This window comes from Phyllosticta capitalensis (assembly GCF_038381095.1).
Source record: "Phyllosticta capitalensis strain CBS 128856 chromosome Unknown BKA78scaffold_2, whole genome shotgun sequence".
NCBI lineage: Eukaryota > Fungi > Ascomycota > Dothideomycetes > Botryosphaeriales > Phyllostictaceae > Phyllosticta > Phyllosticta capitalensis.
Genome location: NW_027117440.1, coordinates 719,722 through 742,896, shown reverse-complemented (window position 1 = coordinate 742,896; position 23,175 = coordinate 719,722). Strand labels below are relative to the sequence as shown.

Below are 23,175 nucleotides of genomic sequence, written 5' to 3'. Positions count from 1 at the left end.
TGCCTTGCCGTACCGCACCGCAACTCTAATCCATTGCGCGCTTGACCGATTCTCTCCATTGTCCTCTTTCCGCCTTTTGCACGCACGCAGCCTGCATCTACAGCTTCCACCGAGGTACCTGATCCTCCCTGCAGGACTACGCATTCGCCACCGGATCCGAAGCAATTGAAGCGCTCCCGAGCTTGACGGCGGAGAAAGACGACGACGAACAAGAAAACGCACCCGTTTGAGGTTTCCGCGCTCCGCACCTGCCCGCAACCCACCCCACCACGCCAAAACATTTGACGTCCGGTTGCTGCCACTGTCTCGCCCTGTATCGCTGCTGTGCGACTGACGGGACAACCACAGCTCGACCAACAGGGAACTTTCCGAATCGTCGTTCATCGCGCGCCGAGCTACACATCTAGCAGCTCCTGCGCCTCACTGCTCGCAGACGCAGTCATAGCCACGGCGCTTTCGCCCTACAAACGCAACTCAAAACGCAAAACACTCCGTCCACTCAGAAGCACGGAAACATATACCATCCCACCGACCGATATCCATCATCCTCGCCTACTGCAGCGGTTGCGCAACGGTCGTCCTTCTGAGCTCAGCTTATTGTTTCCTGGAGCTATAGGGCAGCTAGCTACCTTGGCTTGGAGCTAGTGCCACTACCGCTGCCGCAGCTTGCCTTGTTCTTCGCTGCCACTACCCCGGACGAACGAATAAACGAACCCGAGACGCTCGACTCTCGTCTACCGTCGCAACTGACGGCGCGCACACTTGTTAGATTGAGCCACGTGGGCGATTGCGCAGGATACTAGAGCTGGCGGAAGGAACACGCGGTCGAGCTTCGCGCACGTAGTGTTTGCTGCTACCGCCGCTGACGGGAAGCTCCGCAAGGACCTCTTGCCATACCAGGTAAACATCTGGGCATTGTCTCGACTGCGAAATCTCCCACAATTGCAGAGCCACACTGAGAAAAGCGAACACTGTTGCAAGCCTTTTAGTTTTGAGAAACTCCACACGGCATTGGCGCAAGGGAGATTGCGAGAAACAATCTCAGGTTCCAAGACCGAAACATCATACTTCTCCAAAGACACAAGCATAAGCGAGGAGCGAAGAAGCGCAGACAAGCAAAATGGCACGCTCGGTAGTCCGGCGCGCCGTCGTGGTGCGCGAAAAGTACTACTGGCCCAATCTGCAACTGGCCTTTTGGACCATCATCATGCTGGCGACGGCAGGTGTCATTCTCGGCATCTTTGCCGAATTCATCCGCATACAGAATCAACTGGGCGTGGGCATACCATGGTAAGCATTCTGCTCTATTCCGCAGGGCTGCAGCAACGAGCAGGTCTTTTGAGTCTATATCTGCGTGCTTGCGTATGTGCGCTATGTTGCAGTGCTGACAGTAGGATCAACAGGCTCTTCCCCTTCGGCGTGACGGTTGGGGCACTTCTCTACGTGTTCTTGATCCTCGAGATCCTGCTCATCATTGGACGACGGCTGGTGCCGGGCGTCATGATCCTGGGCTCCATCATCCTGCTCGTGCTCTTCATCACGGGCTCCATTGCGACGGGCATCCAGCTGTTTGGCAACGACGCCAACGTCAATGGCAACTGCGATCGCTTCGTCGACAACGATGAGCAGAGGGGTGTGAGCGTCAATACTTTGGCGTGGTTGGAGCAGGATAGTATTTGTGAGTGCTGCGTGATTCCCTATGTTTGACCACCTTGTTCCCCCTGGTCCCTCTCCGTGTTTCTCCGGCGCTCTTATGGCTTTCACTGACAGATCAAAACAGGCAGCAGCTGGGACGCGGCCTTTGCGTTCTGGATCATCGGCTCCGTCTTCTTCGTCTACATGATCATCATGGCAAGCATGGTCAACCGCAACCAGTACGCGTACAGCTGAGGGGAGTACATGCGCACCTCAGCATTTTGACGGCTTACTGCAATCATGTCTCGTCATGCGCAATCTGCTCCATCCGACCAGAGTATATACCTCGATTCGGAGGCAGGGTCTGTCTCCGCCTCAGGTGTTCTCCCTTCAATTCTCTCCTCTCGGTCAGCCAGAGGCCGCACGCTTTGCTTTGATAGTTTTTCCCCGTAATCTTCTTTTTGTTTTACGTTCCTCACCGTCATTCCCGGTGTTCCCGTGCCCTTTCACTTCTGTTTTATCCTGCATTTGATCTTTCCCGACTTCACATACGTATATTGAAGACTATTCGATTCCTGCCTTTTATCTCGTTGTTCATCGCTTATAGGGAGGGGTTGTGCTGCTGTACGATTTTTTCCCCCGCTTTCGATTTTATCAGATCTGGACTGGCTGGGGTAAAGGAATGGGCACTAGCTGGGGTTCTGGCTGGGGTGGGGTGGGAGGAGGACTGGGCGGGTTTGGGTTTGGGTTTGGTTTTGTTTGTTGCACTTGATACCACTTTCCTTTCTTCTCCCTCTTTTCTTTTGCTGAGCATCGTCATTTCGACACTTCTACCTTCCTGTCTCTACTTATTGCTGACTTTTTGCCCCCTTGAGTTTGCCCGTCCTTCGCCTTGCTTCATCTTGCTTCGTTGTTCGCATCCCTTCCTTTCTCTTTCCCTCTTCTTGCTGAGGCTTGCTGGCGTTCGTTGGTAGGGTGGTTTTGCATGTACGCGGGTAGTGTGCTGTTGTACGTTGAAGTGGGGCGAATGAGCGTGGTTGAGGCCGTGCTGTGCACATTTCATTTGATTGTGTAGTCGAAGAGTCATCGGAGAAAGGGAATCAAGCGTGTCTGTCGCTGTTGACATGGAGGGGCCTTTGTGGAATCGGGTCGATTGACGGCTTGGACGAGACGAGACATCGCGAAGAGCGCAAGGACATCAGGTGGTGAGAAGAGTGTATGAGAGGTGTAATAAAAGTGACTGATATGGACTTTTGCGTGTTTGACTTGCATGTTCGTGTGGACGACGGGATTTGGTTGCTGACAGGAGAGGAGAGGGGAAGTACACCTGCCCCCCACCTGCTTCTCTCCACATGCCATACTGACTATTCCGACGGCATCTCCTCGGATTGGCTGCACAGCCATCATCGTTTCGCCCTCTATGTGATTGATATAGGTATGCACAGCAGCGATGCCGCAGGAGGAGGAGGAGTGTTGTGGGGCGAGTTGAGTCTCTCTGGCGCCGCCAATGTGGCGACTGCCAACTTAACCAACGTCAATGCCTAAAGAGGTAACCAACGGGACCAAGCCAACGAATAAGCATTGATACCTGAAAGATGTAGAGTACAAGCTTCTACATGGCACAGATGAATCATGTCCCAAGTAAGCAAGACTCATAAATAGGTAGTAGTCACGTCCACACGCAGCACAGCAGTCGCGAGCAGCAGCAGCCATATATATATATATATATATATATATATCCAGACCAACTCAGACACTCGTATTTACCCCATTACGCCATTGTTAAATCGAAACAAAGGGGGGCCCCTAAAAGCAGCAAGGGGAAAGGAGTAGTTGAGGACTCCAAGGAGTGATCCGGTTGCTAGAGGAGAGGAGGGCGAAGGCGGTCTCTTCCTAGCACCAATCAATCCCAACCAGCCCTCCTATCACACACACACACACACACACACACACACACACACACATATACACAAACGATGCCGCTGATTCGTCGCAGTTCATCTGCCGCATACATCGCGTGTGATGGGCTGCGCAGCTAATGACATGGTGGACATAAAGGGGAATTTTGGAGGGGGAATTATTTGTTTGACCGAGAGCGTGAGTGAGTGCAGAGTAAGAAAGTCTGTGCGTCTGTGACTGACCAATGTCTTTGCGAGTGGTGATGGTGGTTGTGACGAGGGAAGAAGCCGTGCGTGAATGATGGGGAGAGGAGAGGGGGAAAGGAGGGGCAAGGAGGTTCTTTTGATGAGGGGGGAGGGGGTTGCTTCTACTCCAAGTGGAGATATCGCCTAGACGGAAGGGGGTTGGTCGATGGAGCAAAAGGATTGTGTATGTACCTACTCACCATGGTGACAGCAGAGAAAGCCTGCCTGCTGGCGAAGCCGCCTTTGCTACAACATGGCTGTTGTTAGTTGGTTCGATCTCGTTGAGCCAGCCTCATTTGAGAGCGGTAGCCTAACACCAGCCTCCCTACCACCGACCACACTCAAACTCGAACATGCTCACGACGAGCACACACACACACACACACATCACCTCAAACCAAACACGAGACTGATTCCATCCGATTACAGTACACTAGTCCGCAGGGCCCCTCCAGCTATCACGGTGGGAGCCACCGACGCTACCTAGGTACCTTTCTCCCCCTCCTCTCTTATACCTAGACAAACCACCATCTCACACACAAGTACCAACCTCTATCGCGAGATAGAACAACTACTCAAAAAGCCGACGACAATCGAACAATGACCTGAACTGATTACTGGTCCGCCGCCTCTCTTCTGCCGTTTCGCACGTCCGTCCGCCAAGCCAGAATAAACAAGATGAGGGAAAGGTGGTAACAATGGGACGGGACACTCGCTCGCTCGCTCAGACAACCCCTTCGTGGTCCGCAGTCAAGCGGTGCCAAATGTTCGGCTTCCAAGAAGATGGGACATCCTCACAGCGTGGTTGTGCGTGTGATTGAAAGATCCCTAGGAGAGACGGAAAACTTGAACCAATGTAGTATGTGCGTAAGAAGACAGAAGACGGGGACGGAAGGATGGAAAAAGCAGCCATAGGACGCCGAAACAGAAGGATGTGAGTGCGCGGCCATCTTCATCTGCTCTCCCTCGACCACGATGACGGTGCCAAAGAGGATACCTGAATTACCACCCACCACGAATGCCCTAGGGAATCAGATGACAAAAGGAGAGGAAGAGGAAGAATTATCCCCACCAATCCGCAAGGTATCGCGTAGGAAAGCCCAACCGAAGATGAGAAGAAGAACTGGAGGAGGAATGGTGACAGCACGTTGGAGCCAACGATGCGGACACGGGTTCCAAGGGAGAGAGGCTCATGGGGACTTCACAAATGCAAGCCGAGGGATCGACGTCGTGGGGCAGCAAGGAATGACCAGCAGCGCCCTTGCCCCGCACTCAGAAGGACCGGAGTGGTAATGAGGATTATTATGCCAAAAAAGCAAAAAGGCCGTAGTGTCAAGTGAGTGAGAATCCCAAGCCTCACTTGACCAAAGCGTTTGGTATCTCTATGCAAGACAATGTAAAGACAGGCTGCGTGCATAAATCATTCAGCGGGAGATGATGAGCGAGAAGCCGTCGACCCATTGACCGCAGGAACCGGAAATGCCCGCAATCTCGTAGCCGCGAGGAGGAATGAGAGTGTGTCTGTGACGACTTAGCCATGGCAACAAGAAATGAACAAAAGGTCAACTTACCCACTGCCACCCGCGGGGTTTCCGTAAATCTCGCTCTTTCGGTTCCGGTTGGTGAGAATCTGAATGCCATCGATCCAGAGACCGGCGCGCAGGTAGAAGCCCATGAGGATCTCGCCCTTGACGGTGTCCAGCTTGAACTCGTCGCCTCCAGGCTTGCCGCCGCGCTTTCCGAAAAGCTGGGTAGTGTCGTCGTTGTAGATGAATTCGAGACCGTCTACCGCAAATCCGTGGTAGACCTTGATGGACATGAGCACCTTTTTCCTGTCTGGAGTCTTTTCCCACCAAGCACTGTCAAGGATAAGCTCCTGCGGCTCCGATCCTTCCAGCTGCGAAAACCCAAGTTTCGAGCCGGTCCAGCCCTTGCGGCCGTCGGGAAGCTTGAGGCGGTTTTGCTTGGAATTGAGCTGCCCAATGTCCTCGACCACGTGCTTGCCGCCCCCGCACGCGAAAATCTCAACCCTAAGGGGCTTGTTTCGTTTCTCGGCAGGTAGCTTGGAACGCAATTCCTTCTCAGTCACAGAGACCAGGCGCGGACGTGTGTCAAGGTATTCGATCCAATGGTGGCATACGTCGTCGCCTTGGGGGTAGAGTTCAATCCAAGCCACGCCCGTGTCGGCCGTTATCATGTTGCAGTTCTCGGCCTTCCAAACCAGGACAGTATCGTCGGTGGCCGGGATGGGGTCCGTAGGTTGGCGGAAACAGGGATGGAAGCGGAAACGAAGGCAGTCGAGCCTGTGCCAGCCACACTCGTCCTCCTTGTTGCACACTCGAAGCCCTTGAGAGTTGGTGCGGGTGCAGAAGCCTTCTCGGGTAGTAAATGTCCTGTTGAGCCGCACATAGTCGCGCAGCATAACACCAGACTCCTGGTGGGGACATCCAAACAAGTGGCCCGTTTCGTGTAGGTGCGCACCAATTCCTATGTTGGCCGCCTCCCAGGTGGTTCCAGATTCGTTGCAGTCGTTGGCGATGATGTTGGTGTCGGTTTTGGTGGAGTCGGTGAAGGCCGGAACGACCTCTTCCATGCTACCCGGATAATTCTGGAGAGCATGGGAGCCAAAAATTGCCAGGGATACCTCGCCATCTCCACCTCCAAGTGCCGCATGTCCGCGAATCACTTTTTGCTCGGGGTCCCAGGTTGTGTCGAGAAACATGCAAGAAACGTACTGTTTTTGCGCCGGAGTCGGTCTGAAGTGCTTCTTCACAGCATCCATGGCTATGCCGAAAAGCGCTCCCTTGTCCGCGGCCTGCTCATACTGCTGCGCAATGTTCAAATCGCGCAACTCTGCCACAGTCTTCTCAGATCTGATGATGTGGACTCGAGCTTCGTTGCGAAATTGGCCGGCCACGGTTTCTGCATAGGAAAGCGTGCTTGGCGCCCATTCTTCGTCATATCGCCAGCATCGTCTTCCAAATCCGTTGCGGTGCATCTGTTCTGCCGTGAAAGCCTGCCACAGGTAGGCGGCCATGCGGAACTTTCGAACCGCAGTATCCAATCCATTTCCTTCGCGCTCAACCCGCTCGGGCACTGCGTCATATGTTCCGGGAGAATCACTTCCCAAGATGATGGCCAAATGTAGAGGAGGAACCGAGTTCAGGGGGAGGTAGAAGAGTTCGATCCACGAAGAGTGGGCTGGTATCGATGTGCTTGAACCGGAAATCTTGGGAGATGTAAAGTCTAGGCGGAGCAAATTCACGCCGGGCTCCAAAACCACCAGGCACTTGAAGCGCGACTCGGAGACAAACCATGTCGTCGGGGGGAAGCTCTCCTTTTCGCAGTGAAGAGTGATGTGGCCATCGAGGACCTTGAAATCTTGTTCGCCGATGGTGCCAGAAATAAGGATGATTTTTTGGTGGACCTATCCAAGTCAACACATGCGACAGTGACGGGAGACAAATTGCTACCTTGGCTCTGTTCTCTATCGAGGTGACTCTCGGAGCAAAAGGCGACGTTGGTTGGTGTCGCGGCGGCAAAGTCGGAGGAGACGCCATGCCGTTGCCTCCCTGTGGTGGTTGTCTTAGTATCAGAACAGCAACCAAAAGAAGCGGCGCATTGAGCACTCACGTAGGAACTGTTGCGATGGCCGTTTATGGTAGCGGGCCTAACAGGAAGCGGCGGAACGGGGGTAGGACCGCCATTTACGAGCTTGGAGCTTGAAAATGAGTTTTCTGAGGGTAACGAAGGGGGCGGCGTCGTCTGCTGCTGATAGATGGAACTAAGGGTGGACGATGATTTGCTGGTGGGAATTGAGCCATTATGCTCGTTCGAGGATCGCTCGCTGGATCGAAAGCTCTTGACAGACCTCCGGCGGAAGTCCTTGAGAAACGAGGGCATGATGACAGCGGGCGCCAAGGTGTTAGCGTTGCGGTGCGGTGCGCTGTTGCAACAGGGGTTGCGCAGGCAAGATTTTGACAAGACTGGTGTTGCAAGCGGTAGTGGAGCGGTGACAGAGGTGAGCGAGCGAATGGCCTGCCTGAGGAGAGGAGGAGAGGAGAGGAAGGGAGGCGGAGACGGGAGAGTGCGCAGTGGTTGATAAGATGAGGTGTGCGAGTGCTGCGCTCAGCGAACGACAAAGGCCGGCATGCAGCGCGATGGCAGGGAGTGGAAGTGAGCGAGGGTGGCAGGTGAGAGGGAAGATAATGAGAAAGGAGAGAGTTGATGGTGGACAAGGTGTCGCGGCGGGCAAGGCAGGTAGACAGCACTGAGGGAACCGATTACGAGCCAGACCAAGTACATTGATGCATCTATCTGGCTGGCTGCGGCGGTGATCTACAGAGGTGCATTACTAGGACGACAGAGCGGCCCGCAATCCACAGCGACCGCAGCAAAGACCAGCTGCTGGGGAGACAGAAAAGCTGTCAACTGTCAAGTGCTGTACTGCACTGCACATGGAGTAGCGCATCCTCCTCGTCGTCCTCATCGTCTTTGGCCCGGCACGGTTTCACTGGCCGTGAAACGCCGCCCGTTTCGCGCCCAAGTGCAGAGAGGAAGAAAGCCCATGACGAATGACGACCGATGACCCGCCCGCCCGCCCGCCTGAGTCAGTGCTTGCCGCCCGTGCGTTTGCCAAGAATAGCTGCCCGTAATATACGCGTGTATCTTACGTATTGTAGCTGCTGACACATAATCCAGGTGGCTGGCCCTTGCCTGTTTACGTCCAAGCCCTCGGTCTTCATTTAATGCGCTTGTTCTCGTGTGCTCCTCAGAGCCTGTGCGTCTGCCTGCCCCATCCGTCGGTCGATCTTCACGACTGGATCCCGTAAGGCTCTCCGGAATTCATCCAGCTCTGCATAAAATCTCAACTCTCACTCGCCTTGCTGTCTACGACAAGCCATCCGTCAAAGAGAAACCTGTCCTCCACCGAAACCCCTCCTCACGCTGACCCGGTCCTCGCTTCCGAACACGCAATCATGGCCTCGACGGCCTCGAGCGAGCGTTCCGACCGCCTCGACCAGCCAGCTGAGGTTGCCAGCAAGGTCTTGAGGAGAGCTCAGGTTTCAAAGGTACAATCGACCAAACGGCACCAACTATAACTCCTGTTGATTAACCGCCCTGCAGATGACGAGGACATTGCAGAACCGCCTGGCTTTGGCAAACGTCAAGGTCAAGCACGGCTGGGAGAACCTCAACATCGAAAACCTCGAGCCTAGGATTGACGTCGAGATGAAGCGAAAACGCCCTTCTTCGAGCCACGAGAACATGTCAGACAGCTCCTCCAGCATGTCGGACCGCTCCCACCGCTTCCAACCGTGGAACACGCTCGATTCCTCGCCCTTGGCTCCTCCCTTATTTTCCGACGACATTACAAGGTCCGGTGGGCGATATGGCTCTCTGAAGAGAATCAAATACCAGCCAGAGACGTACAGGCGTCCGGTGTCGAGCAATCACGCTAGGACAAAGGTTAGGCCTGCGAGCGCCAGAGCCTCAGGCTCGTCGTGGAAGAGCTCGTACCAGCTCCCAGAGTCGTCACCGGCTTATCGCAAGCACGCACGTTTCTCGTCGAGACACTCCATCTCCCATGCCCCAAGTCTGTCCTTTGTCTCTGAGGGCTCCACCATTGCCGACGAGCCCCTCTCTCCCCTCCTCTCCGAGGACGATGACGCCGACCTGCCCGTCTCTTCCTTTCAGATGGATGCTTCACACCTTCGCTCCTCTCCGCCCCTCCGCAGCCCCCGGACCCCACCTCCCGGCCTAGCCCGCTCTGCCCGACTTCGCAACGACACCCTGACCACCACTCCCAAGAACCACCGCAATGGCGAGGAGGATGCGAACCTCCTCATGTTCCTCGCCACGTCGCCCTCCCCTGCCAAACCCAGCAACAAGACTCGTGTCATTGCCCCTTCCACGCCTCCTCAAAAGACCACTCCTCTTCCTTCGTCGATGATGTCCACTCCTGGTGGTGGTCCCTTTGGCCTCCACACCCCCGGCGCCAACCTGAACTTTGCCGATTTCCTCAACATGACACCGAGCCCTGCCCAGATTTCTGGCAACTGGAACCGCACACCAGTGGGAAGGACGCCGGCAACGGCAGCCAGGAGACGCCTCAACTTTGACAATCTCCTGCCGCCAACTAGCAACAATAGTCCCACAGTGGGGTCAGAGCGGCCGAGGATGAACAAGGTCGAGGGAGGACTTGGCATGGACCTGGGCGGGGAGCTGGTCTCCTAGGATGGACCTCAAAGTGGGCGAGGTTTATGATTGATGATTTTACACGAAAAGATCAAAAGTGCGTGGGGCCCGCCTTGCCACCTGCGCTCTCCTTTTATTCAGAGGCTTCGACGGCCGCATTGCTTTACAACAAGGCTCCGGTAGGTAGTATTCGGCGGACCTTTTAGCTGTCCCTTTCTTCCCTCAGCGACGAGGCTGCTCCTCGTTTTTCGTTACCATGTTCAAAACCCGTTTAGGATACCACGCGCAGCAAAGCAGCTAGCAAGATTTACTATTGTTTCGATGGAGAAGGGCCGCGAGGGATTCTAGGTAGTGGTAGATAGGCACCGTTGACCGAGAGCGGTCAGGGGCAAGACGCAACAACGAGCGATTGTCTTGATGTTGATTGTCGGGATTTTTGTACGCCGTGATGAGACTCAGACCTCCCAGGAACAAAAGCATTGAGCGCACAATGGCGGCTGGTAGAAAGCAATACATTGGCTCGAAGCGGTAACACGATGGTAGCACCCATGAAATCTCTTTGGGCGGATTCCAGCTGCCACACGGAGTCCCTCCAGATGAGACAGGCGAGCGCGTCAGGGAGTCGAGGCAGCGCCGTGAGGACGGACTGGAGCCAATGATGCAAAGGGCATTCAATTGGTCGCCTACCACACAATCTGAAGCAGGCACAAATGACGGGTGCAAGACGGATTTTATACACGGACAAATGACATGGTTGCCCAGGTACCGTCCGCCGCCAACTGAACATCAGTACTTCACCCATCCAATAAAGGAGCGTCTTTGTATGTAACAGAAAGAGGCGGCGCTGTGGCTGGGGCTTTGCAAGAAGAAGAAGAAGAAAAAAAATTGTACTGGTCAACCCACGGCACCGGCACCAGGCTGCTTGACGAACGAACGAGTGTGCCTGGCGGGTGGCGGCCGCTGCTGCAGGTGGTACAAGTGCAGTGTATCCGTACCGACGGCCAGTCCGTGTGAGGCAGGGCTTCGTCGCTGGGTGAACGACTGAAGTTTTTGCCTGGCTGGTGCTGGATCAACAGCCCTGGCGGCGCCGTGATAGGCTGGCCGGTGGATCTCGTGTGGTAAGCTGCTGGCCTGTGGCCCTGATTATTATTCTGAATCGAAAGTTGTGCTGTGGTGCAGCGACATGGGCTTATGCTTTTGGGTGGAGCGAGCACACCAAGCAAGCGAAAGGCGATGTGCCAGTGCAAAAGTGTGTGCAGTGTGGGGAATTCCTTTCAAGCCACATGGATGCATTGATGGATCTCGCCGTCTCCGTCATCTCGTCAGTCGTCACCACTTTTTTGGTCTCGTAACCAGAAATTCTAGAATCAAAGGAAGAAGCCAGCCGCGCTCGTGCCGGGCCTTTCCAATCCACTCATCCTCCCCCAGACTACAGCTTACCCCAGAAAAAATGGTGGTCGGATAGTGCTGGCACGCATGCCATCTCATTCCTCTTTGCCCTTTTTTTTGCGCGCCGCCGCCGCCTCACTCAGGCCGCGACACGCGACCCCGCACGGCCCGCCTCTGGCCTCATCACGCACCTCAGCGCCTAACAATGACCCGGCGGCTCGCGCGACGGACGCGTTACCCGGCGGCGCAGCCCGCCCAGCGCCCTCAAAACCCCATCAGCACCTCTCGCCCACCTCTCCCCGCACCGTCTCGCCCTCCCATCGCCACGGCGGACGCCCGGCGTCACCTGGGCCCCCGCGGCGGGAATGCAGCGCGGAAACGCGTCGATGAGAGCGACGCGTGCGTGCCGCTGCGCTACCCCTGTCGTTGGCCCGAAGTGTGCGAGCTAGAGCCCGCGCGTATATCCCTGCCCTGGGCGCGATCGGCGCACCGCGAGAGGCCGAGTGAGAGGCCATGCTGAGATGCTGATTCGTCCGTCGCTGTGGGTGCCTCTGACCCCCCCTGCTGACCTGCTGCGAGCTGGTGAGGTGCGAGTGTGTTGGATCTGGGGGCGGATGGACGATACGTGGATGTGATGTCTGGGGTTCGTCTGCGGCGTGGGATAGCAGCTGGTCTGTCTTTCTGCGTTCCGCTCGCCTGGTCGCCGCGGTTGTCGTGCCTGGCTATACCTCGTCGACTGTGCTTTTATCCCGTCGCGCATTGTCATCGGCACAAAACAATGCGACTGCGACTCGCTTCAACGGCCAATCCATCCCCATCCCCATCTCACGATCGCGATGCCCCCGAATCCGTCCGTCCGTCCGTCCTGTCCTCCACCGCGTCGCGTCAACAAGTCATTGGCGGGCGCGCGGCTAACCGCAAGTTGATTGGAGTCGTTTGCCTGGCCGTTCCGATCGCGTCGATGGCCACACCAATACAAAGACTTGGGCTTCCGTCCATTGGACAATTGGGATGGGTGGGTGCGTGCCGTGGGCTCGCTCGCTCGCTCGCTCGCCCCCACCAAAGCAGCAGCAGCAGCAGCACGGAGAAACGGACAAATGGACTGATTTGTGTGTGAGTGATTGCTTTGCTGTGCTGTGCACATGTACGTCTGTCCATAAGTGTGCGCCTTGCCTCCATTGTCCGTATCTATGTCCGCCTCCGTCGGATGAGATGACACGTGAGGACATGAGATGGTTGAATGGATCCTCTGCGGATTGGATTGAGGGGCTGGCTGGCTGAATTGAATGCAGCTTATCTCGTTTTTCTTCAAGACCGACCAGACCAGACCTTTCAATGCTGCCTGCAAACCCATCCCTCGCGTCCAGGTGCAGGTACGGTACCGCCTTTGAACAAAGAAGAGCCAAGAGCAGGAGAAATCTGCTGGCACTACAGTACTCCAACACCACCAAAATGACGGAGTGCTCCCCAGACTCCAGACTACTCTCTCCACTTTCACTCTCCACACGCCGGCTAGCTGGCTTCTCCCCAAGTAAACTCGGGCACCCACCACGCGCCCATCCACGCCACGCTAACTAGCTCCTTTGGCGCCTACCTAGGTTGTTAGCTGGCGACGCGCCCGCGCCTGCCCAAGCTTTCGTTCGCCCGCTCGGGCCGCACGCGTCCTTTGTTCCAGCCGTATCGTACCGTATCGTATCATACCCGGTGGACGACCAGAAACTGCTGAGTAATATGCGAGTCAGCAGCACATGAGTCGCGCACGCGTCATGGCATCCACGCATCCCGCGAGCAGATGTGGGGATGCCGGGCATGGACTGAGCGGCGGTCGGTGGCTCCTCCGTTGGTTCGGTCGGCTCATCAGGTCCTTTTCTGCCTTGGTTGGCCGGCAGGCTTGCTTGGTCTGAGGTTTTGCTCGGTTACTTGTGGGGTCGTTGAGCGCGGGTTGATCTTTGTCGCTCGCTCGCTCTCGCAGCTCCAACTGCCGTTGTGTCGCCTACCGTACACGCGGCGGGAGTTGATGAAAACGTTGCGCGCCGGCTTGGCGACTTTGTTTGCTTTCTTTCCTATTTGCGCGTCTTGAAGGGAGATGAGCAAGGCATCATTTGCCTATCCCTCCTACCTTTTTCCCTTTGGCGCTCCAGTGCCTGAGGACCTACCTGCCATCAACTGCCCTGCTGCTTGTCCCCCAGGTCCTGCGTCCGGGTGCAGGCAGGCAGGCAGGGGCTCACAGAAGTGGCGGTGCGCACCCCTGTTGACGGATCTGCCTTGCTTCGAGATAGGGGCCATGTTGCAGCGCTGGTGACGTAGGCGGTGCAAGCACCAGCCGCACAGTCTCCAAAGACGTTGAGACACCTGCCTCATCCGCGATAATGGACGTTGCGACTTCATGCCTCGAGTAGACGCCTCTGTGCCTAAAGTGGCGCTTGGGGGGGCGCTTCCTCCCGCGTCGCCGCCTCCGCCGCCGCCGTTGCAATAATCCATGGACGGCGTCGACGGACAACAGACGCGGGACGGACGGGCCTCGGCAACGCCACACGCCGTGTTGCAAGGTCTCCCTCATCCATCGGCAGACCAGGAAGAAGGAAAGGGACGGGGGAGATGAGTGGCTTGTGTTGCTGCTGCGTTGTCGCTCGTCGCATTTCTTTGCGCTTTTTTTTGTCGAATCGACCATGTACTGAGAGCGATAGGGTTGGGATGGGGAGGCAGGATAGTTCCGGCATGGCCAGGCACGACTCACTCGATTTGACTCCAAAACTTCGACTCCTCGGTCTTTGTCGACCGGCGAACTCGAAATCCGGGGAATGAAAAAAAAAAAAAAAAAAACGTTGCGAGGCGCTGATTGGTCTGTTTTTATGGCTTCAAGACTACAACTCTTCGATTTCTTTCGCCCTTGCTCTTCTCTTCTCAGCAAAGCCATGCCCAGCTCTTACAGGCCTCAATCTCCAACGGCCATCCTCTCTACTTACACTTCTTCTGAGGCTGCGTAAGTAGTAGTAAGTACTTGGCTCATTTACCTACCAACGTACGCCGCAGCCTCCAGCCGGTCTGAGCGCGTCAAAAGGCAAACCAATCCAATCACCCGGACACCGACGGCGGGCTGGGCTGCATCAACAAGCTGGCAGCCGCTGGAGAGGCGTCCTGCACTCCTGCTGCTGGCTGCCACAGACTGTACGCCCATGCGCCCATATCGCCGATACGATTGGCCTGCGCGGCCGCATCATGCTACTCAGTCGAAATTGCACGTTACATGTTTCTTTTCTTCTTCAACGGCCATCATGATCAGCAACTAACTGTGCAGCTGGCCGACTGCTGTGGCTGGGATGCAGAAACCGGCGCCACTGCTTCTTTGCTCTTGCAGCGAGTCCAGACCACGGACGCCGGTGGTCTCTTTGTGAGGTATGAGAGAGTGGGTCGAGAGTCGAGACGAGGAGGCGGCGGCGACGGTGATGGAATCCTCCCCAACCTCTTCTCCATCGTTTGCGTGGAAACATTGCGTGTCAATCAACGAGCAGCTCCTCCTCACGATCGCCTTTCTCTCTTTCTCGTTCGTCTTGTTCCAGGCGGCGTGCCGCAGACGAACGAGGCAGCAACGCCCCGAGATTTAGCCCTGTTTTGAGTTTACAGCGGTTGTGGTACCACTGCTGCTTTTCCGCCTCTCCCACCTTCCCGTCCTGCGAATGCGATGCCGCCCCCGTGACAGACAGCTTGTCACACAGCACCTGATCCTCCATGCAAATCCCCCATCTGCGCAACCGCATCAAACTGCCGGTCGTGCTGTGCTGTGCCACAATCACGAATTCGCCATGCAGGTGCGTGGCGGAAGGGCTCTGCCATTGTACGCCCACCCGTAACGGCGATCATTGTCTAAGAAAGAGGAAAGGATGGACAGCGTTCGACAGACGGCAGTGATTGACAGCAGCCGCGCACGCACACGGCAGGTGCAAAGTTGCTTCTATAAATAGCATCTTTACTTGCGACGAACGGCCAACTGCTGCTCGTCTCGTCTTTTCAACTTGTCTCGTCTCGACTGTGGAGTTTGCGTGTGCCTGTCTCGGCTACGTCCGCTGCTTGGCTTGGCCTTTTTGATGAGGGAGGCAGGTTTGCGCGGCCTGAACGGATGGCCTGATTTGGAGGCACGCAGGCCAGTATCTGCAGTCGATGCGACGAGCCTGACTCGAGTGGGCGGTGGTGGGTGACAGTCGTCAACCTCAACACCAGGCTGTATATCTCGACACATTTCATCCGCAATTTGGCAATTGACCGCTCTCCATCGTCCTTCATCGAGGGATCTGGACGTTTCTTGTATCGGGCAATCTGAGGTTTGAAATTTTCTCATTTGAGCCGCTCCAGCAACACTCCCCGCAGTTCACCAACAGACATCGAAGCAAAGCACACGCCGCCTATGAAGAAACAGCCGACATGGACCCAAATGATTTCGACATGGGGCCTTGATTCCTGACAGGTCGGCAATCGCAGGACGAAATGACGAGGAGACAAATGTCGAAGAGGCATCCTCTTTCCGGTCATCCCGCGACTGTTCGATGACGGGGCTCGACCTCTGAGAACGATGCTCCGGAGTTGCCTTTCACATGCTTCACGCTGGCTCCTCTTGTTCCCTTTTCCATCATCACGTCTCTTACAGAAGAACTAACCACAACCCATTGTTGCGGCAAACCGTCGAATCTTTGGATCTCAACAACGCGTCTGCTGTCAATTGCCTCTTTCTCATCATCTTCTTGATCCTCACCTATTCAGTTCGTCTTTCAAGAACGTTCGTCCTTTCTCTCTGGCTGGTCTTGCTTTCCTTGGCTGCAGCATGTCTATTCCAAAAAAGCTAACCACACATCATCGTCGCAGCAAATCGCCGGGACCTCAATGACGCTTCCATGGCGTACCTGCCTTTTCTCCCATTTGTCGTCTTGTTTCCCTGCAGTACATCTAATCCAAAAAGGGTAACCATACAATATCGACGCAGCGAATCGTCGAAACCTCAATGACGCTTCCACAAAGGCTCTCGCTTCACCCCGTTGTCTTTTTGTATGCATTTTGTATCACGTTCTCTGTCCGCACAACACTATTCGCTCGCTCCCCAGCTGCTTCTGCTTGCTCAGTATGACTGTTCTTTTATCAAACTTTTTCCGTTTCCAGCTGGGTGGTGATTCCAAGACAAACCGGAGGACTGTGTCCGCAAGTGCGAGCTATTTGGACAACGGACGGACGGTATAAGAATGCGTCTCCATTCAATCAATACACGATTTTGTTCTGTCGTTGGCTCCAAAAGAATTACAACGCTACTCGACTACTTACACGACTTGTTCCAAACCCCATAGACAACACTTGTCAATCTCAACATGTCTCACAAGATGACTCCGTCGGATGCTGCCCGCATCCAGTCTTCGCAGGTAAGACCCCAAACGCAGTCCCAATAGTTCACCATGTACTGAGAATACAGGCCCTCGGAGGCAAAGATATGTCCTCTGGCGGCTTCGCCGCTCGCGCGCAGTCGTCTGCTGCCCACAACACCAATGCCAACACTTCCGGTGGTGGACAGAGCCGTGGTGGTGGAGGTGGCAGCAACTCTGGCGGCAAATCTGGTGGTGGTGGAAGAAAGTAGATGAGGACTCCAGCCCAAGTCCAAGTCCAAGTCCAAGTTCAAGTTGACGCGAGCGGGACTGATCACCCCGCTTGCTCTGGTGGGAGGCCTGTCTTTCTCAATGACTGTTTTCCTTTTGGTTTCCTTCGGGACACTCACGCTCTTTAATCCTGAAGACCTGGCTGGCTCAGGATGGGAATACTGTTGGAGTTTTTGAATTAGTTGCAGCAACATCACACTCGTTTAAACAAAACGACTGCTCTGCATCTTGAAGTGACGCTGCTCCACTCTAAGCCTTGTCAACGATGCACTGGCACAAATCGATTTTGTCCTTCGGTCTCGCCACCGACCTCTCTGTCCCACGCGGATTCCCCATTCAGGAAAGCTGACCACACGCCTTCCCAACCCGCCGGGGTCAGATCCATCCCCACCGCGCGTTCTCCCCTTGCCCTTCCCCTCTATGCACCCATCACCCTCCCTTGACCAGTACGTCTATCTCAAAACGAAAAGGCAACTTACGCACCTACCCACTATCCGAAAGCCGCGATTCGTCCGCTCTCTCGCTTCCCGAACGGGTTGGGTTACGCTTTCTTTGCAGTACGTCTATTACCAACTTACCACCAAGCTTATTATCGTGCGTTTCCAAAACGGGATCGCAAGAGGCGCACGCATGTTAAGACGGGTAGCTTGGTGAGGAGTATAAGGGCGTCATTTGATGTTCCATCTTCGGCTCTTTTCTTTTCTCCATTCCCGATCTGGGCGACTCGACCTTCAACACTAAAGTCCTGTTCAGTTCCAACCCCCTCATCAACAACCATCTCTTCGGTCACGAACATCAAAATGCCAGACAACAAGTTCACCCAAGAGGACAAGGAGCGCGTCATGTCGACGCAGGTACGCACTCACTCCCTCCCACTCTCTCCCTTCCAGTCCAGCTGAACAACCCACCCCTTCCCAAACTCATAACTAACCAAACATTCTCCCCAGGCGACCGCCGGCAAAGACATGGGCGCCGGCGGCTTCGCGGCCAAAGCCCAATCGGCTGCCGACAAGAACGACCCTCCTGAGACCAAGTCCCACGGCCAACACGGCGACGCGCCTGCGGGCAAGAAGTGATTGATGACGATTGGACGGCAAGGGGGAAGGTGGTGCGAGCAGTGGGTATGATATTCGGGGTTTCAAGGGACAGAATTCTCGCATGCGCTTCCTTTCTTGAGACTGGGTGGATCAGGGGGGAGAGAGTGCACCAGTCAATCTGAATCTGATCTCGCAATGTTACCCCCACCACACCACACCATGCCGCCGCTCACTCAAAGCAATGCTCTTGCGTCTGCTGCTGTTGCTCTTGCTCCATTCTCGCCTCTTAACCATGCAATGATTCGTAGACGATCGTGGCTCCATCTCTATCGGTTAATGCAAGTGTGCCTACGACTCACAGCGTCGGCCGGCTCGCTCGTCTTTCCATACAATACACACATGACGCGTCCTACTCTTCTTCCTTTCCCAAAGTGCTGGATTCGGAACGGTCGTTTCTTTTGTCGGTTCGTTGTCGAGAGAGAACGAAGGCCCTGGTCATGAACATGCACGTCTCCATTTTCTTTCAAAATTGCTGAAACTAGTCGCAAGTGCGGAAAGGAAGTAGAAGATTTTTTTGTTGGCGGATACCACGAGTCTCGCCAGCAGCAGCAGCAGCAGCAGCAGCAGCGTTGGTACAGAATGGAGAAGACCAAGTGTCTAACTGAGAGGAAGAACGACGCGAAAGATGAGTGGGATGTCCGGGTAATGTTGGATTTACAACTACTTGGACTGACCGCGGGATAGAGAGGGAGAAGGGAAGGCGGGGGAGAGGGTTTGTCAAGGCAGTCGCCAGTCGTTCCTTCTTCTGCGTCGGAGAACTAGAAATGGGAGAATTCTAAAAAAGCCGTGGCGTGAACTCCCCCTCCAAGTCCCAGGCCAGCAATCAGGGGGCATGTTTCTCACAACTCGGATGCACACCACGCGGTACTTCTGAATATTGATTGAAATATAGACTGGGTGCATGAATCGCGGATGGCCGTAATGTCAAAACCTCGTTCGCTCAAGTCCCCCCTTTCCTTTCCTTGCTTTGCAGTCAATCACTCATGATGCTCCCTCTCAACCAGCCAAGCCTAGCAACCAACCAGAGATCCCAAGACTTTGCTTTCCTTCAAAAAAGAAAACACCCACAAATCTCCCTATGCACGCAAGAAGATGAAATAAAGCAAATGTGTTTTTCCTTCGCTCCGTCAGCCTTCAGGAGCCCGCTGTCGATCATCATGCATCATCACTCCACATGGCACCTCCGCAATTTTCCAAATGTGATGGAACCCTCCTCCGCATTCCCCTGTCATTCCTACCTCTTGCCGGCAATGTCCCTTACCTCCCGCACGCCATCGAGGCTGCTTCGCACGCTGACACTTGAGCTTCGTCTCCGCGCGCGCCTCGTCTCGTTGGGGTCGTGCGGACTGAGTCCGCTGGCTCGCGCAAACAAGTTGAGTATGTCTGTCAAACTGATGACACCCGTCAAGTGACCCGAGAGGCTGGCGCCAGGCAGCGCGGCAGCAGAAATGGAAAGCATGGGCAACGGCGAGGGCGTCGAGATGGACGAATGTGGGTGATGTGCATGGTGTGGGCCGTGAGGGTAGGGCGGCGTCGCTGACGGGTTCGGGGGAGCAACGTGGATGTCAGGGGCTGCTGGAGAAGGAATGTCGATGGCTGGAGTAGAGGATGACGAGTTTGGAGGCGAAAGGACGCCTGATGAGGGAGGAGAAAAGGCGGGCTGTGCTGGCGTTGCGGCAGGCGTTGGAGGACCTGATGAAGCGGGGGATGGGGGTGTCGTTACCCACATTCTAAACTTGTTTAGCTTGGAAGGCCTAAATGACGACGCTGCGAGACATACCTGTGGGATTTTGTCGCCACGAGCTTTGCCACAGTGTGCGCAAGGGTGGATTGTGGTGTGACGTGGAAGACGGGGAATGAGTCTTTGCCATCATTCATACCCCGCTCCGAAAGGATGACAGAGATAAAGTGGATGCACGAAGAGCGGAGGAGAGGCAGAGAAGTCGTTTTTGTCAACAGCTGAAGTTCTCATTAGCGTGGGTCAGACGCATCAAGAAATTGAAATACCTTGACGTCGACGTGAGAGATATTGCCCACAACATTCATCTGATTGTCGACGACAGGGAGAGAAGTAATTCCCTCATTGTGCATAATCTCCAGGGCTTCTGTCACTGGCCGATCACCGCTGGAATCTGCGTAAGCGGAATTCAGTCAATCTCTCATGCGCACTTACTTGATAGAAACGACGGCCTGCGATCCAATGCTCAGCTCTCTCAGAGTCTGCGGGTAGAGGTAGTCGACGGCGGGGAAATTCCTGCCATTCATCCAGAAGAAACCGACAAGGCGCAGTTGGCTCAACACGCCGATAACCTCCTGGCTGTGCTCCTTGACAATGATGATGCGGTGGATTCCGCTGCCAAAAATCTCCACGGCCTTGGTCAGGTTGGCGGTATGCGGAAGAGTGATGAGGGGCTCCTTTTTGCCCAAGTCCTTGACGTCTCTCAGAGGCACAGGCTTGCCTTCTCTGCCCTTTTGTGCGAGATCATTGAAGGATGACTCGGAATTGTCTGGGCGAGCAAGTCCAACGACGAGTAGAAGGTAGGCGTTCAGGTCGCTGTAATCAAAGGTGCCAATGGCGGCGTGGGAGTCTTTATTTTCGCGGATCAGAACAACATTGGGAGAGCCGGAAGATATGAGGACCTGGATATGACAGTCAGTCAAAAGCGCCCCTTGGTTGTAGAATGTGCGGGGCCCCGCAAAGGAGACTCACGTTGGTCGCCTCCTCGACGCTGGCATCAATGTCGACGAAGCGAACCAGGTCGGGGTCAATGACCTCGCCTACGCGGATGGATCTCCAGTCGCGACCAGCAAAAGCATTGTTCTGAGCGTGCTTTCCGATGGGAGGGTTTGCGAGCAATTCTTGCAGGGCCTGCTGAGAGAGCGAGGGCTGGCGCGAAGCGCGCGGCGAGTTGGGCATTCCCCGCAGGTTCTCGACGAAGCTCTGGCGCTGCGAGACGCTGGGGCTCGAGGAGGAGGAGGAAGGCGGTAGCTGCGGTGAGCGAGGCCCTGGGTGAACCATGATTTCTAGACCAGGGAGAAATTGACTCTGGAGTTTGGTGGTGGTGAAATGGATGGATGGACTCGGGCGGCGGTGACGATGGTGGACAATGCGAGGGGTCAACGTCAGTGCGGAGCGGGGCGCTGGTCGGGGCGGTAGGTCGCTTGGGAACTACTGGAGGAGCCCACGGGGAGGATGTCGAGATGTGTGGTGGATGCGGGCGGAGCAAATGTCTTGTCGCGATGTCGAGGTGAGGGGATATTTGGTGTCTCTGGGCTTGTGGCTGGGTTGATGCTTGAGTCTGGCCGTGAGGTGCGGCTGCCTGCCTGCAGCCCAGCGGCCCCTTATCGCAGCATCTCTTATCGCGCGTCATGGTCATGTAGAAAGTGACAGACTGCTGGCACTCACACCACCGCTCTTTCGCAATCATGACTCTATTGTTTGCTTGCAAGCGGTCGACTTCTCCACATTGCCATCTGATGCTGCGCGACATCTATTTTCATCTCCTGCGTTGCCTCTGCCGCCGATTCATCTTGCAGCATTCCGCTTCTTTCAGGCGACCAGCATACGTCCATCACTGTCCTTGTCTTCTGATCCGATCCGACTCCTCCGCACCGCCTCTATCCATGAGGTTGCTGTCTTAAAGCACGCAAACAATGGCCGCCTCTGTCAATCAGGCTCACAGCATCTTGGCTCCAACATGGCAACTCGACACCGCCACGGGCTTTGACGTCAATGTCTCATTTGCGTGGGTTCCCACCTCTTGCACATGCTAGACTTTGACAGAATCTCTTCCTTCCCCCGATCATGTTTTCAGCGGTGAATGAGGTCAAAAAACTGGCCCTCTCAACCGGGCACATGGTCCTGGATGCTGCGCCAGCCGCCCGCCAAGTATTGTTTGCCTGAGTCATTCTCAGATCTTCTCCGCCGCTGCCGCTTCCCAGCTTAGGTCTGGCAACTTCTCCCCGCACAATTCTTGTTCTTCAGACTTGCTACTGCCCATCCAGTTGTTGTTCTAGCGTTTAAATCGGTACAGCCCTCGGTTCAAGAAATCAACCAATAGGAGGCTCTCCGTCGATGCTGTGTAAGCGAAATTCTGAGCTGGGGTTGCGGCTGAACCCCGGGAGATGCAGTTTTTTTGGATCAACTCTAAGAAACCCGCTCCAGAATTGCAGAGAATATGAACAGTATAATCAGCCGCTTGTTCATAAACGCGGGGATGGTGTAGCTGGTTATCACGTCAGTCTAACATATGGACTCCTGAGGAGGACGATGTTGTGCACTGAAGGTCCCGAGTTCAAACCTCGGTTCCCGTACTTTTTGCCCTTGCTTCCTTGGATCCTCTAGGTGTGGATAGCAAGTGAATTGCTTTTTGCTCACCTCTGAAAACCATGCAAGTGAGGTTCTGCATTATTTGTTGAGTGAGAGAGTATTGTGAAGGCAAGTGGTGATTGAATTTTCCCCTTCATTGGCCCTTCGCTTAACACAGGGATGGATATCACATCTATCCTGCAGGTTGACCATTGGCAATGTGCGAGAACCTCGCAAGAACAATCAAAATGCCGGACGTTTGACAATTGTTGGCGTTGCTGGATTTCCTGAGACCAGTCAGTTGGAAAATTGTGAGGTTGTCCTGAGTAGCAACCAGAACCGACTCCACCATGAAAGAGTCCTTCTCCGACTCTTTTTCTTTCCAATTGTCCCACTTCATATTGTTTGCGCAGGAGAGCGATTGTCCATCAGGTCCTTGTCGATGGTCGATGGCTCGTGCGCTGTTTGCATCTTTGGCAAACTTGGCTACACCAATGAGGCTTGACTCTGACGCAACCTTCATCCAACAACCAAACTGCTGTTGCCAGTGCCCATCGCTGCTTTTTGCCTGGAAACGCGGCTATTCAAAAGCGCAAGCATTGATACGGGCATCATCTCTTGACCCCTTCGCTTCTTCCATGACAACAAGGAAAGAGCTCTGAATTACTCATGGGCGTTCATCTTCAGCTTATATGTTCAGCTTCCTGGAGAAATGAGATGGCTTACAAGCAGGTCATGGTCCTTCCAGCAGAACAGCTGGATATAATAGC

At 55.0% G+C, this 23,175-nt stretch overlaps 9 protein-coding genes and 1 non-coding gene across 10 annotated transcripts; 6 read left to right on the top strand and 4 right to left on the bottom strand.

Moving 5' to 3' along the window:
- The first annotated feature begins 752 nt into the window (after positions 1-752).
- Positions 753-1,917, top strand: BKA78DRAFT_72024 (uncharacterized protein). The gene is made up of 3 exons (XM_066893639.1): positions 753-1,290; positions 1,404-1,678; positions 1,781-1,917. The coding sequence occupies exons 1-3, from the start codon at positions 1,121-1,123 to the stop codon at positions 1,888-1,890; spliced, it is 555 nt and encodes a 184-aa protein (XP_066747482.1). The 5' UTR covers positions 753-1,120; the 3' UTR covers positions 1,891-1,917.
- A 3,286-nt stretch (positions 1,918-5,203) lies between these two features.
- Positions 5,204-7,339, bottom strand: BKA78DRAFT_246500 (putative peptidase family-domain-containing protein; the record flags this gene model as incomplete). The annotated part of the gene is made up of 3 exons (XM_066884222.1): positions 5,204-5,300; positions 5,351-7,206; positions 7,253-7,339. 3 exons carry the CDS (start codon positions 7,337-7,339, stop codon positions 5,204-5,206), a joined length of 2,040 nt encoding a protein of 679 aa, XP_066747481.1.
- A 1,419-nt stretch (positions 7,340-8,758) lies between these two features.
- BKA78DRAFT_349636 (uncharacterized protein) lies at positions 8,759-10,016 on the top strand (the record flags this gene model as incomplete). The annotated part of the gene is made up of 2 exons (XM_066890839.1): positions 8,759-8,851; positions 8,907-10,016. The coding sequence occupies 2 exons, from the start codon at positions 8,759-8,761 to the stop codon at positions 10,014-10,016; spliced, it is 1,203 nt and encodes a 400-aa protein (XP_066747480.1).
- Positions 10,017-12,061: 2,045 nt separating this feature from the next.
- BKA78DRAFT_71933 (uncharacterized protein) lies at positions 12,062-13,383 on the bottom strand. Its single transcript, XM_066893637.1, has 2 exons — positions 12,955-13,383; positions 12,062-12,902 (listed from the first exon to the last, which is right to left on the bottom strand). The coding sequence occupies exons 1-2, from the start codon at positions 13,175-13,177 to the stop codon at positions 12,163-12,165; spliced, it is 963 nt and encodes a 320-aa protein (XP_066747479.1). The 5' UTR covers positions 13,178-13,383; the 3' UTR covers positions 12,062-12,162.
- On the bottom strand, positions 13,384-14,601 carry BKA78DRAFT_71932 (uncharacterized protein). The gene has a single exon (XM_066893636.1). It carries the CDS (start codon positions 14,281-14,283, stop codon positions 13,591-13,593), a length of 693 nt encoding a protein of 230 aa, XP_066747478.1. The 5' UTR covers positions 14,284-14,601; the 3' UTR covers positions 13,384-13,590.
- A 2,116-nt stretch (positions 14,602-16,717) lies between these two features.
- Positions 16,718-16,980, top strand: BKA78DRAFT_349635 (uncharacterized protein; the record flags this gene model as incomplete). The annotated part of the gene is made up of 2 exons (XM_066890838.1): positions 16,718-16,768; positions 16,819-16,980. The coding sequence occupies 2 exons, from the start codon at positions 16,718-16,720 to the stop codon at positions 16,978-16,980; spliced, it is 213 nt and encodes a 70-aa protein (XP_066747477.1).
- An 819-nt stretch (positions 16,981-17,799) lies between these two features.
- On the top strand, positions 17,800-18,075 carry BKA78DRAFT_349634 (uncharacterized protein; the record flags this gene model as incomplete). The annotated part of the gene is made up of 2 exons (XM_066890837.1): positions 17,800-17,853; positions 17,947-18,075. The coding sequence occupies 2 exons, from the start codon at positions 17,800-17,802 to the stop codon at positions 18,073-18,075; spliced, it is 183 nt and encodes a 60-aa protein (XP_066747476.1).
- A 768-nt stretch (positions 18,076-18,843) lies between these two features.
- On the bottom strand, positions 18,844-21,394 carry BKA78DRAFT_335101 (uncharacterized protein). The gene is made up of 5 exons (XM_066890211.1): positions 20,807-21,394; positions 20,270-20,736; positions 20,104-20,221; positions 19,877-20,055; positions 18,844-19,826 (listed from the first exon to the last, which is right to left on the bottom strand). Exons 1-5 carry the CDS (start codon positions 21,113-21,115, stop codon positions 19,331-19,333), a joined length of 1,569 nt encoding a protein of 522 aa, XP_066747475.1. The 5' UTR covers positions 21,116-21,394; the 3' UTR covers positions 18,844-19,330.
- Positions 21,395-21,522: 128 nt separating this feature from the next.
- BKA78DRAFT_305075 (uncharacterized protein) lies at positions 21,523-22,218 on the top strand (the record flags this gene model as incomplete). The annotated part of the gene is made up of 1 exon (XM_066887673.1): positions 21,523-22,218. One exon carries the CDS (start codon positions 21,523-21,525, stop codon positions 21,736-21,738), a length of 216 nt encoding a protein of 71 aa, XP_066747474.1. The 3' UTR covers positions 21,739-22,218.
- An 89-nt stretch (positions 22,219-22,307) lies between these two features.
- On the top strand, positions 22,308-22,410 carry BKA78DRAFT_t51. The gene has a single exon. It is a non-coding gene; the product is annotated as a tRNA-Val (tRNA).
- Positions 22,411-23,175: the final 765 nt, after the last annotated feature.

Bases quoted from the DNA above. Each gene is read 5' to 3' on its own strand.
- BKA78DRAFT_72024 (XM_066893639.1), top strand. From the start codon at position 1,121: ATGGCACGCTCGGTAGTCCGGCGCGCCGTCGTGGTGCGCGAAAAGTAC. The intron at 1,291-1,403 runs GTAAGCATTCTG...TAGGATCAACAG, and splicing joins CTGGGCGTGGGCATACCATG to GCTCTTCCCCTTCGGCGTGA. The intron at 1,679-1,780 runs GTGAGTGCTGCG...AGATCAAAACAG, and splicing joins GTTGGAGCAGGATAGTATTT to GCAGCAGCTGGGACGCGGCC.
- BKA78DRAFT_71933 (XM_066893637.1), bottom strand. From the start codon at position 13,177: ATGCCCGGCATCCCCACATCTGCTCGCGGGATGCGTGGATGCCATGAC. The intron at 12,903-12,954 runs GCCAAAGGAGCT...TGGGTGCCCGAG, and splicing joins AGCTAACAACCTAGGTAGGC to TTTACTTGGGGAGAAGCCAG.
- BKA78DRAFT_71932 (XM_066893636.1), bottom strand. From the start codon at position 14,283: ATGGCTTTGCTGAGAAGAGAAGAGCAAGGGCGAAAGAAATCGAAGAGT.
- BKA78DRAFT_335101 (XM_066890211.1), bottom strand. From the start codon at position 21,115: ATGGTTCACCCAGGGCCTCGCTCACCGCAGCTACCGCCTTCCTCCTCC. The intron at 20,222-20,269 runs GTAAGTGCGCAT...CGCAGATTCCAG, and splicing joins CAGGCCGTCGTTTCTATCAA to CGGTGATCGGCCAGTGACAG. The intron at 19,827-19,876 runs GTATGTCTCGCA...AAACAAGTTTAG, and splicing joins GTGGCGACAAAATCCCACAG to AATGTGGGTAACGACACCCC.